The sequence below is a fragment of the Apostichopus japonicus genome, chromosome 2 (genome assembly GCF_037975245.1).
Source record: "Apostichopus japonicus isolate 1M-3 chromosome 2, ASM3797524v1, whole genome shotgun sequence".
Lineage (NCBI taxonomy): Eukaryota > Metazoa > Echinodermata > Holothuroidea > Aspidochirotida > Stichopodidae > Apostichopus > Apostichopus japonicus.
The window spans coordinates 25,246,073-25,259,400 of NC_092562.1; the positions used below are offsets into that span (position 1 = coordinate 25,246,073).

General features: G+C 38.3%; 1 protein-coding gene across 2 annotated transcripts; it reads left to right on the forward strand.

Annotated features, from left to right (window-relative positions):
• The first annotated feature begins 50 nt into the window (after positions 1-50).
• LOC139983649 (uncharacterized) lies at positions 51-13,328 on the forward strand. Of its 2 annotated transcripts, XM_071997348.1 has the most exons (8): positions 51-505; positions 1,941-2,054; positions 2,650-2,803; positions 3,324-3,534; positions 3,877-3,964; positions 5,107-7,758; positions 9,425-9,544; positions 10,100-13,328. In XM_071997348.1, exons 2-8 carry the CDS (start codon positions 1,949-1,951, stop codon positions 10,339-10,341), a joined length of 3,573 nt encoding a protein of 1,190 aa, XP_071853449.1. In that variant the 5' UTR covers positions 51-505; positions 1,941-1,948; the 3' UTR covers positions 10,342-13,328. The 2 variants fall into 2 exon arrangements, with proteins under 2 accessions (XP_071853449.1, XP_071853439.1); XM_071997338.1 differs by lacking the exon at positions 51-505 and having other exon boundaries at positions 1,213-2,054.

Genomic DNA, 13,328 nt, shown 5'->3' on the forward strand with positions numbered 1-13,328 from the left:
CTTTGATAAAGTTCCCACAAGCGTCTTTTATTTAGGCCGTAGAGTATGTGTGTCAAGGAGAATTTAATGTCTCGGATGGAGAATTGGCTTGGTTATAGGAAACAGAGGGTGGTAATTAAAGGCTGTGCTTCTTCTTGGCAGGACGTTACTAGTGCGTGCGTGAACGGCGCCTATCGGGGATAATCGTTAGGATACACACCCGTCAACTGGGGATACTCCGCATAACGGGGATATCCCCGATTTTAGATTCATCAAAATACAGTCAAATGGGGTGTCAATAACATGCTCAGGGGTTGTCAGTGAGTTCTGAGCATGTTCCCCACTATCCAGGTTTTAAACGCATTTAGGTGTAAAAAGTGTGTAAGCTTCGCATGGAATTTTTTTCATACACCGGTGTAAGCCTGTTTCACAACATCCGATTGGCGCGCCACATTTCCCGCGCTCTCCGCAGACCGTGTGTACACCGAGTACGAAACTAACGAAGAAATCGACCTACCAAATGCAAGTGAGTTTTCGTTCAAATTTAAAAGAAGGAGACGACCTTATTGTAAGAAATCAGCCGACTGGCATATCAATACTAAAAAAAAGTAGACAAAATAGCGAATCTAACAACTTAGATATGGGTAGCGTCGATGCAGTAACTTAGCCTAAATGTTTACGTTAGGCATATACGGGGCTAGGCCTAGCTTTAATTTTAACGTTGCGGTACATCGTCGAGTGCCTTTTTAAGTAAGGCTAAAATTGGACCAAGATGGGTTTTCAGGTAGAAATGTAATACTTTAATTTACAGAAGCTATGGTTATATTAAAATATATAAATTGGTCAACATGTCATTCTTAGATTATACATGTTTCACTTGCGTTTCCAAGGGATGTTTAATTAACTGCTATGGAATTGTGGACAACCAACGTTACCATCAGTACATCACCTCCCCACATTGAAGATCGTGTTATTACTGCGTAGCTTATGACATACTTTAGACCAATTAGTACATGCAATGTCACGCATTGCATTTGTGCAGGCGTAGGCCTACATGTAGCCTAACTTTTGGTCTAGTCCTCAGTCTATGCTTAATTAATAGTAATAGCTAATACTTAAGATTTTTGTAGGACAAGTATTGGAAAATATGTAGCATTAATTAGTCCTTGAATAGCCGTATCATTTTAAGTGGAAAATGTTCTACATTGAAAGGAGTGGGGGGGGGGGGGGGTGGGGGAGTCTACAACTACATGTATGATGTAAGTATGTTATTGTTAACACTATTTGGCATCAACTAAAGTTGGTAGAAGACAATGATTGAGAAATGTAATTAAAGTTTGCTCTCCATAAATTTTGGTTGACATTGGGAAATTACATGAGATGTTCAGAAAAACTATGGTCCTCTACATTGCTAAGATGATGATGAAATATATTTGCCTGTAGCAAACATGTGATTGCATGGTATTGGTAATGAAAAAATTCACTGTTATCATTCAACCTCTTTATTATCTCAAGGGAGGAGAGGTTGATTTCAGTAATATTAGCCCATGTGTTAAAACAAAAATGGTACGGTATGCTGAAATTACAAATTCTCTGAACTGTGTACAGAGGTTGTCCTGTTATGTGTTTTGTCAATGCCACACCAATTCAGTATGCAATAACTAACAGATAGGCTATTCCCAGTTAACATTGATGTTATGTGCACTATTGTTGTCTAATAATATTCCATGCATGTTTTATTAAGCTTAATACTGTATGTGGGCTAGGAATAGCAAACTGTCAATTTGCACAATGTTTGATGAAGAGCTCTGCACAATAATGGTTAAAAACATTTATTTTATTTACATGTTTTAACATATATCTGAAACTTCCAATAGTGCAGGGGGTTAACCTAATATTGCAATGAATTTGAATTTAGTCACTTTCTCAATCTATTCTAATCTTATTCCTTTTGATGACAGGCAAAATAATGAGGCCAAAAAGGAGGCGATTAAACCACGAGGATGTGGCCAAACAATATATCAACCAGAAGAAAGATAGGCAAGGTTTTTCAGTGAAAGAAATACCACAAAAAGGTAAGTTGAAATACTACAATACTTTTCAATGTGAGCAGTACATGGCTTGATATACTGTAGGTGTAGTAAGAAAAAGGGAGGGAGAGAATAAAAATATGCATCCTGCCTTTGCAAGTAAAAGTAAGCGCATGTCAATTATGTCTGTCCTGCAAAACATGTCATGTGCAGTGGCGTCGCCAGACATTTCAAACTTGGGGGCACAGGGGAGGGGGGACAGCACTTAATTAGAGGGGCACAATGTTTATTTGTGAATGCTGTCCTTTGAAAAATTTCTATTAATTAAGGGTGCTATATTTTGCAACTTGAAGTAACTTTATTTTTAAGAATTTGGGGATTAGTCTGTCCGATATTTATGTTTGTAATTGAGGCAGATAAAGTTTTTGTTTGAGTATTTTTTATAAGCACTACAAATCGCATCTGGGGGGCACCTGGGAAGGCTCAATTCTTTTTGGGGAGGGCACGTGCACCCCCCCCGGACCAGGCCACCCTGACTGCACCACTAGTGTGACCCCTACCTTTTGAAGTACGAGGTGGAGACTACTACTGGAGAGTTGGCCCCTCAACAATAACCATAAACTGATTTTATTTACTGCAGGTAGAGGAGTCGTAACAGATTCCTTCTTTGAAAAGGGGGAATTTCTCTTACAGTACAGTGGAAAGTGCCTTACAGCTACAGAAGGAGATCAGCTGGAAAATGAAAATTCATCTGGATTCAGATTCTTCATCAAGTGCAAAGGCAAGGAATATTGGTAAGGCATTTGGTTTTGTGAGAAGTGTATGTACAAGGTCATGTAAAGTTCAAGGTTATTTTTAGTTACTCTATTCCTAGCAATCCGTTGTTCTTGAAAGAATCTATGCGTTGTTGCCCGTCTTTCTGTGTGCGTTATGTGCGTGACACGATATCATATTTGCATTCAGCTGTGCATGATCGATTGGCTTGTCCAATCAAGAGTTATTATTGTTGGTATACTGGAACTGAGTTTGAAATGTATGGCTTACTCTGTATTTGTTATAGCACAGGTATCCATTTATTAAACTTAGTTGTGAAAAGAAATTGAGATAAACTGCACCACCCATTGAAATACTGAATCAAGCCTGCATTTGTACTTTCTCTCCCTTCATTTATCCAGATAAACAATGTGTGATGTATATGACACTACTTGGTTAACCTAGGAGTTATTAAGGCTGCAATTGTTCATAATTATCTTTGTTTTCCTGCTATCTTTATTGATCCATTGTTATTAACAAACAAGGCTTTTTCATTTATAGCATTGATGCAACTGAGGAACCAACGTGCGGTCCTAAATTAGGAAGACTTGTTAACCATGGAGAAAAAAGAGAAGTGAATGTAAAACTTCATATAATTCAAGTGAGCGGTGAACCAGCATTGTGCCTGTTTGCATCAAGGAATATCGAAAGGGGTGAAGAACTGCTATATAACTATGGCGTTGGAAACTTACCGTGGAAGAACTGCACCCAGGTTAGACCATTGTTTCTAACATTATTATCAATTTGCTTCTCCAGCAGGCTTTGACAACCCAAACAAATTATTTCAATCAGTTATCACATGGGCAAGCTTTAGAATCATGTAACTGGGACCATAATCACCAGTATACTACATGGCCCCAGTTTAGGCTGCATGGTAAGAGTTAGGTTCCATCTTCTTTGTATCGTTTACTGTTGTCAAAGTATATATAATTCAAAGATCTCATAGCCATTCCATAGACCAGTCTGCTATACTACAATATATTGAAGCCAAATGTCAAGTTCTTCATGAAATATGAAAATAAAAGTTAATATCTATTAATTTTTTTTCTAACAGACAAAACAAGGCAGAGAAAGTCCTCAACCTCCACATTGTGTGGAAGGAGGTGTGTCTTCAAAAGTTTCCAGGAAGTCTACTGATAAAGGTTAGTCAAAAAACTTACATTTTATCTTCAACACCTATTGTAAAATTTGAAATTTTTTGTAAATTCACAAAGACAGTATAGGTGACCCCAGTTCCCTTAAGTATAGCTTGGATTTATCCCCACTTTCAGTGTACAAGTTCATCAATGAGCATCTATATATATATATGTGTATATATATATGTGTGGCTTAGGCTTACAGAAGGCAAGGCTTAGGCTCACAGAAGAGGAAATATATTCTTTTCTTTTACAGTCACAGAGTGCACACAATTGCAACAAATTACCTTGCATGTAAACAAGGAGTGGGGTGAATTGTAATTTCTAGCTAATTTGTACTGCTAACATATTCAAGATATTTTTTACTCACTTAACTGTATCTTTGTCTTTGCGCATGGAAGAGGATATCCCCTGTTCCATGTATAATATGGATTTATCCCTGTTTTCAGTGTACACTTTTTATGTAGGTCTAGTTTACACTGTCGGCATGCAGTATCGCACACACATGCAATACTCACAAGACCAGTGTTTCTGTCATCCCAAAGAGCTCAGCTGATAGCCTACTAGTGTGATCTTTAGTCATTGTGCAGCTCAATCTATCTGTCTGTCAACAAATACATACAATTGCTATTACTTGTGCATTATTTTGCCGATATGATGCACTTGGTCAAAATGATCACCAAGTAAGGGGGCATCAGTGGTGTTGTTGGGGAATTAGAGGTCAAAGGTCATAAAGGATTTATATTCAGCTATTTTGTGAAAACACAAGATATTCTCATTCCCCAATTTGAAAGTGATATTGATCAAAATGGTCTTTGACTTTTCCACATATGGGATGTCAGGAACTTGAGGTCAAAGGCCATGTTGGGTCATTCTCTGCCATTTTAGGAAAACACAATTGTTAGATGTGTAGATTGCACAAAAACTATGAAACTGCTCAAAAAGGTTTGTTTGCAATCAAAGTTTAATTTTCATTGTCAATGTCATAATTTTGCTAATATGGGTAATTTTTGTCTTCTTCAGTGTAACTCAATAAATGGCATACTTCATATGATTTTTTGCAACATTGGTGATGCAGTTTTAAGCTGTCTATTTAGATAAAGCAATGTTAACAAGTGCTTTTTTTTGTGGCTCTTTTCCTCTTTAAGGTGCTGCTAAAAAGTCACCTGTAAACCTACCTGTAGAGGGTCACACAGATCCAGTGACTGATTCCTCGATGGCCAGCTGCAATACGAAGAACTTCGTTGACTTGGCAGAAAGCGCCTCACAAGCATCAGGTGCAGACTGCAGTGACCAGATTCCAGCTGTAAACCTACCTGTAGAGGGTCACACAGATCCAGTGACTGATTCCTCGATGGCCAGCTGCAATACGAAGAACATCATTTACCTGGCAGAAAACGCCTCACAAGCATCAGGTGCAGACTGCAGTTACCAGATTCCAGCTGTAAACCTACCTGTAGAGGGTCACACAGATCCAGTGACTGATTCCTCGATGGCCAGCTGCAATACGAAGAACATTTACCTGGCGGAAAACGCCTCACAAGCATCAGGTGTGAACTTCATATCAGTAGCAGGTTTGCATCCGGCCATAGCAGAAGATGAGCAGTCACTTCCAGATACTGAGATAATAGGTCCCAGTGACACAGAATCGACAGGAGGTAGATTTCTAGGAGATAGTGGAGCTTTTGAGTCAGCAGAGACAGGTTCAGGGTCAGAGGATGGTAATCCAGAGTCAGCACAGGGAGATACAGGGTCAATGGATAGCACAGAGTCATTAGATGGTGATCTTGAGTCAGTGGAAGATTGTTCACAACCAAGCAGTGACGATTCTGATGTTGAATCATATGTTCCTGATTCAGATGATGAGTGTTCTGTGCATTCAGATGTTATTCCATTGAAAAGATGGGCAAGGTCTGTTCCTATCAATGGTCAAGGAAGAAGTCCTACTCAAAGCTGCTCAACTGCAGAAGAAAAAACCAGCCCTAGCACAAGAAAAAATGATTCTAACAGCAATGAAGTTGCAAGCACATCACATTCATGTACCGAGACGGAAAGCAAGGTCTATGTTATGACAACCCATAATACTGCTAACGGTAGATGTTATGACAAACCCGCGTACTGCTTCGTTTGCTCCAGGCCACAGAAAAAACTAAATGTTCACATTCTCCAGCATAGCACTACAGCCCAGGTGGCTGAATGGTTGGCCGCAAAGAAAGGACCAGAAAAAGATAAACTTTGGATAAAAATGAGAAACTATGGAAATCACTTGCATAACTATGAGGTACTAAGCAAAGGAGAGGGTGAATTGATAGTTGTATATCGACCACAGAAATGTGGAGACCCCAATGACTATCAGCCTTGCTTGGATTGTCTTGGTTACCTGTCTCGTAATGAATTTTACAGGCACAAATGTAAACTAAGAAGAGAGCAGGATCATGAGGAGAGTGAAGAACAGAAAAGAAGACATTCTCTCCTCCGAGATGCAAGAATGCTCTTGCCACCACCCTTAGGTGTTCGTGCTGGCGATGTCATTCACAGACTTTTGAACTCTTTGCTATGTGATGATGTATCGGTTTGTATCAAAGGGGATCCTATGATAGTAGAGTTGGCTAGAAAGTTTTGTTTCAAACATGGACACGACAAAGAGCAGTTCAAAACCCTAAGGAACAAGCTAAGAGAAATAGCTCGTCTTGTACTTGAATATCGACAAATCAGTGGACAACACAGTGCTACCTTGGCCGACTTAATTGTCCCATCAAGGTTTGAACTTCTCCTCAAATCTGTCAGGAGTGTGTGTGGATTTGACGAAGAGACCCACCAATATACTAAACCAAGTTTGGCACTTAAACTTGGGCACAGTCTGAAGAAAGCGGCTATGCTTGTAGTCAGTACGGCTTTGATTGAGGAGAACAAAGAAAAGGAGAGGCAGGCCCGAGATGTCATCACCTTACTCAATGAAAATTGGGATTGGGAAGTGTCCTCTCATGCTTTGCGGACATTGTATGAAGGCAAAAGAAACAACCCCAAACTGGTCCCTCTAACAACAGATGTTGTTCTTCTCTCCAAATATCTCAGAGGAGAGGCAGAGAGTAGCTTAGCTGATTTGAAGAAAGCCAAAGCTGTAGAGGAAATCAAGAAAAGTTGGAGAAACCTTGCTGAAATCACACTGACACAGATACTTTTGTTTAACCGCAAACGGCAGGGCGAGGTTTCAAAGCTGACAATGGAAGACTATGCAAAACTAAAGAAAGGAGAATCACATGTTCTAGACATGCAGATATTAAGCAAGTTTGAACAGAACCTGGCAAAAGTCATATGGCGTGTCGAAATTGTTGGAAAACGCGGCAGATCAGTTCCTGTTCTTATCACAGAGAATGTAAAATGTGCTGTTGATGAGCTTGTAAAGCATAGAGATGCTGTGGGAATAGAACCCCAAAACCTCTTTGTATTTGCTATCCCAGAAGGGTCAACTCATTATATCCGTGCCTGCGACACATTGCGTAAATTCTCTTGTGCATGTGGTGCAAAAAAACCAGAGTTGCTTCGATCAACACAGCTAAGGAAGCACATCGCAACCATGTCCCAAGTAATGGCCCTACAAGACAACGAACTTGATGTCCTTGCCAACTTCTTGGGTCATGACGTAAGGGTTCATCGGGAGTATTACCGCTTACCTGATGCAACTATCCAAGTTGCCAAAGTTTCAAAGCTTCTGATTGCCCTTGAGGGTGGCAGTGGAGACCCCGGACAGGTTTTGCAAGGAAAGAGTTTGGAACAACTAGATTTGCAGGAAAATGAAGGTAAAGTTTGATATGTTAAAGTTTTCTCCCCATATAAGCCCACTCATAAATTGTTGTTTAATTACCCATGGGCCCTGACCTCCATTACAATTTTAAACTTGGGGTTTGCCATCAAACACAGTTCCCATGATTTTGAAAAGTATGGTAAAGTCTGTTTAATCACTAGATTTTGTGCTAGCAACAGTAGTGAAAGTGATTTGCTGTTTACTTACATTACATACCATCTTTAGACACTTCCCTTGAATGCATGGAGTATCATGGTTCCCTCCATTCTCCCTCCATACCCACACCCCGTCACATGGAGCTTTGTAACTAGATAAGTTGCTATGGGAAAGCTGAGGCCAAGAGGAGAGTTAAGACATTTGGTACTAAGTTTTAAACCAGGAAATTCTGGAAAACTGGTAAATGCTCCACAAACTTAGAAATACATGTCAGCTAGACCTGGAGGGAGTTTATTTAGTGGGGATACACACTGTTATAAATCCACTAGACAGGGGATGTCTATAATAAAATCAACTATGATAGATTGACTACTGTATTTTCAATTGATATACCTATCAGTTGGAAATTGGATAGTAAAGTGGGGATGCACACTATTGTAAAACCAGTAGGCATAACTTAAAATATGACAGTTAAGAATTATTGTTTAGAATGACTACCGTATTGTGAATTGAAATGCATGTCAGTTGAAACCTGGGGAATAAAGAGGGAATACACACTGTTATAAAACCAATAGACAATGTACATCTACAATTACATCAAATATGACAGTTAAGAGTTATAAATGTTAAGACTACTGTATTGTGAATTGAAAAACATGTCAGTCGGAGCATACATTGTGAAGAGGGGATACACACTGCTTTAAAACCAATAGACTGGGGATATCAACAATAACATCAAATATGACGTTAAGAGTTATTAATGTTCAGAGTAAATGTTGTACTGTCAATGTAACTCTTTCACTTTACCTTTACTTTACAAGTACCATTTCCCTGTAGGACATCTCATGCTACATTGTAGGAATTTGCAAGTGATATAAATTGGGTACTTCTCTTAACACAAAGTGCACATTATGACTGAGCTTAAATTGTTGGCCCAAATGTAGCTACACTAGACAAAGTTTTACTCAAGGGCTCACATGATGCATAGTAAGCATGACATAAGTTATTTATAGCATGCTATAGGTAGGGCCAATACAGCAGATCTTTAAGTGAGAGGTTTGCTTAGCAAATTAGGTTCTTGATATTGTGAGACGGTTAAAAGTCGGCTTAAACACACTAAATGCTGTGCATTGGCTCAAGTGGTAGAATAGGTCTTGGCAGACAGTAAAGGGGTTTGATATCAATTATTGGGCCAAGTTTTAAATCAAATAAATTGCCCAACTTGTTTCCCACTTATCAATCAGTCCTTTGCCAACTTCTGATTATAGTAGTATTTGCCTCAATCAGGTAGTTGAAGGGTAACATCCCAAATTTTATCCGTAAGAGCCTGGTAGTCCATATAACTGCATTCACCAGTGACTGTAATGTGATATCTTTCGCACAGGTTGTGAGTATACAGGTCCTTGGTTCAACTGTTAAGCCAAACTCTAACCTTCCTCAATGCTAGCCATCAAAAGTCTTGATCCTTGAGCATACTTATGATGATTTTCTTTTTTCATGTACAGAAGTTGCAACAGAGGGAGACTATGAGCAAGAAGATTCTGATCAAGATGACTCTATTGAGCAGCCTGTTGATGACAGTGATATCAAGAAAGGACACTCTCTGAATGATGCTCAACAAACAGGTATAGAAAATACTGGATTGAATATCTTTGAGCTCTGGTTTAAAAAAAAAAGAAATAAAAAGTAAGCTTTAATTGCAAACAAAATTGAATGCCTTTTTTTGCATTGTGGTCGGTTCAATAACTTCACTGCTTTGTAGATTACCAGTTGGCATTATATCTAGAAAAGTAGAGCTTTAAAGAACAAATTGGAACAGTATGCTTATAGGGGAGGATAAACAAACATGTTTTGTAAGAAAAAGAAAACCGTCAATGCTTTGATTTACATTAGTACTCCTTAGTAGTCATGCTGTTTAAAACAAAATACTTAACAAGCTGATATTTTTTATTTGAACATGAAAATGTAAAAGTGCTCATATTGCTTTTAGATATTGTCTCTCATTGTAATTTTTGGAAAGTTCAGTTTTGATTACATGAATACTATCTGTGTGCGCAGTATAGTTATTATCTCAGTACATAACATGAAAGGAGACATTGTCACCATAGCCGACCCACTAGAAGTGCAGCTTTAAAATATTTCTGTGTCTTGATCTGTACTATCTCTTTCAACTTTTTTAGAGCCAATGCCCAAAGACAGACAGAAGAAAACACCATGGACCACTCAGGAGCAAGCGGCAGTCCATCGGCACTTAGGACAATACATTGCAGCATCAAAGTTGCCTGGAAAGTCAGCAATAGTGAACTGCATGAGTCTGGAACCATGTCTTCGTAATCGAAGGTGGACCAATGTTAAAGATTACATCAGAAACAAAATCTGTTCTATAGCACGAAAGGGACAGAAAAACTTTGTAAAAAAGTAAGGAGTTCATATGCAGATCTATTCATTTCAGACTACAACCTGTAAAGAAGTTTTTATCAGTGAATTTGACGCAAGAGTTTTGGACACAAGTTCACCGAAATACACTTAAGAGGGGTATTTCTCATTTTTAATCATTGTTACCGAAAGATTAGTTACATTTTGAAACTTTAGGCACCAACCTCACCCATGTATGATTAGTAACTGAATTTCACTGGTAGTTGAATGAACCCGAGGCTCCTTCTATTGAGCAATGGATCCACTGAACAAAAACTATTAATTGTCACTTGTTTCACATGATAGTTTGCCCAGGGATACATGACTTGTACTGACATCAACTTCTCTGTGACCTTCTGTTTTTGTTTGAAGTAGTTTAATTCTTGTTCAGATGTAAACTTTTACTTAATTTTCCTTCGGGTTTAAATTTTGTTGCTTTCTAATATGTTCCCTCAGCTTATGCTTTTTTCTTGTAAACCAGAAGTAATAAAAATGACAGAAGTGTTTTGTAGAAGTTAAGGAGTTTGTTTTAATTTTAGCAAGGTCCTTCTGGACTTTAACCTACCTGCAAGGAAGAAATTTTGTTGCCTATTTTTGTTGTTTGATGTCATTTAAAACTGTTCAATGGCCTTTGAGTGTTTAACAAGTTCACTGAAGTAAGCTTAACAAACTGTATTGTTAATTTTAAGGTATTGTTACAGAAGGATTACTTACTTATTGAAAACTGCCTTGGCAGATTACGTAGAAAGTCACTTAGTTAATAATTGGTGTGGAACAAGTTGGCAGGTTTCGCTGTTCATAGTGGCATATACCTGAAGCTCCTCATATTGAGCAAAGCATTCACTGAACAGAAAACAATTGTTTGTTAGGTGATATGTCATGTGAGAGGTTGCCCAAGCAAAAATGACTCTTGCCAATATTGATATGAACTTTTTCTGTTTGTTGTTTGAAGTAGTTTTATTCTTGTTGAAAGGGAAACGTTTACTTAGTATGCCTTCAGCTTTAAATTTTGTTTTCTTTTCTGTTCTGTCCATACATGCTTTTTCCTGTACACCAGACATAATATCTGCTCAAATGTACAAAAGTGACTGATGTAGTTAGTGAGAGTTAATTAGTGTTTATGGAGATCAGCAAGATACTTTACACTGCAAGGAAGAAATCGTGTTCCTTTTTTGTTTGTTTGTTTGTTGTCACTTAAAATCGCTCAATGGCCTTTGAGCTTTTAACAAGTTCACTCAAGTAAGCTTAAAATGTGGTATATGCCTTTTTTCAGGTATTTTTACTTTTTCAATACGTCTGTCACCGTTGGCAGTTTATGAAAGTACACCCATGTTCGGTTACTTATTGAATGGTGACAATAATATTGAGTTCACTCAACAGAGAACAACTTTGTCATCAGGTGATATGTCATGTGATATGCTGCTGCTGAAGTGTAAGTGACAGTATGTGACAAAATAGAAATCATCTTTCTACCCCTTATGTTTTTACTTTCAAGTGGTTTTGTTTTTGTTATACATAAATTCATGCATTTGTCTTTACTGAAAGTTGCTGTTTTGTTATATGCTCACTTTGTTGTTTAAGTAAAAATAAAGTGGGTCAAACTCAGAAAAAGGTGTGAATCTTGTTTATGTGCATATTTTGACTCAATGTGAACGCAATAATATCTGAGGTAATATATGGATGTGGACCCCTTTTTTCTCACTCAGATGTTTCAGTGAAAACACAGGTAATGGATTTATAGCAAGAGAAAGAAATGACATGGTTTATGTGTATATAAACTGACTCCTTGCCTGTTTCCTGCACTGAAATAGCACTCTAACCAACAGTGGTGTCTGTGTTTCTATAAATCTGGCACCTTTGGGCAAGTACCACTGGCGTAGATCTCTTGGAAAGCCAAAGTATCCTGTTACATCATCGAAACCACAATGCATTTTTGCATTCTGTTACATTTTTCCCCTGGATGATTGACAGATGCTTTAATAAAAGACTCCCATGTTGCAATGGAACACTGGTACTCTCGTTTTGTGGAATTCAACATTCTCACCCAATCAAAGGAAAATAATCTAAGTAAAGTCACCTTGGGATATATCATTTAATTCCTCGCAGTTACATTGGGGATATATATGTATATCCCCAGTCCCATGTCAAAAAAAAAAAATGTGTTATCCCCACTTTGCACGTAAAGGTTCAAACCAAGAAAACAAAGCTTCTCTACCTTCTCAATATGATAACATGCAATGCCAGCCTGTATTCGTCATAAAACGTGAAAAACATCATTCAAAAGTTACTCAGAACAGAAGTCCCCAGTTTGCATTAATACAACTTGCTTCCCCAATAGGCGCCGTAAACGCGTATGTGTGGGGTTCCACAAGGGACTGTTTTCGGTCCCTTGTTGTTTGTTGCTTATGTAAATGACATTGACGGAGATATTTTGTGTACATCTAAGAAGTTGGCCCAAGGAAGAAGCTCTTCGAATGTGGCGTGGAGATTTGGACTCCCACGATGCTCTGACGGCAAGTCTAGATTTTCTCACACAAATTTGTTTACACCCATTGTATTATTAGATGCCCGTAATTAGAGAGCCGTGGAAAGTTTTACTGCATGTTCTTATCTTATTCCTTTTCCGGGGAAGGTTTTACTGTATACATAGGCTTATATTGTTCTCTGTAGAAGGTGTGAAGACAGCAGGATTAGTTTAAGATTGCTGGTCAGTACCCGGGCATGGTTTGTGTATAAAAAGGAATGTAGTCAGTAGGTCTGTGTTACCAGGGAGTTATTATGGAACAACTCCCTGGTGTTACTGGTGATTTCGTGATTAAATTACATGTGATTTAGTTACTTGTTGCATGTTACTGGTGAGATGCTAGTAAAGTTGTGACTTATTCAGTTGTTAGTTGTCAGCTGTTAGTTATTGTTCATTCAGTTTTATTTAGCTTGTTGTTATTTAGCCGTTTCATTTAGTGTTTCACGTTAATAAATAGAAGACAATTTTAA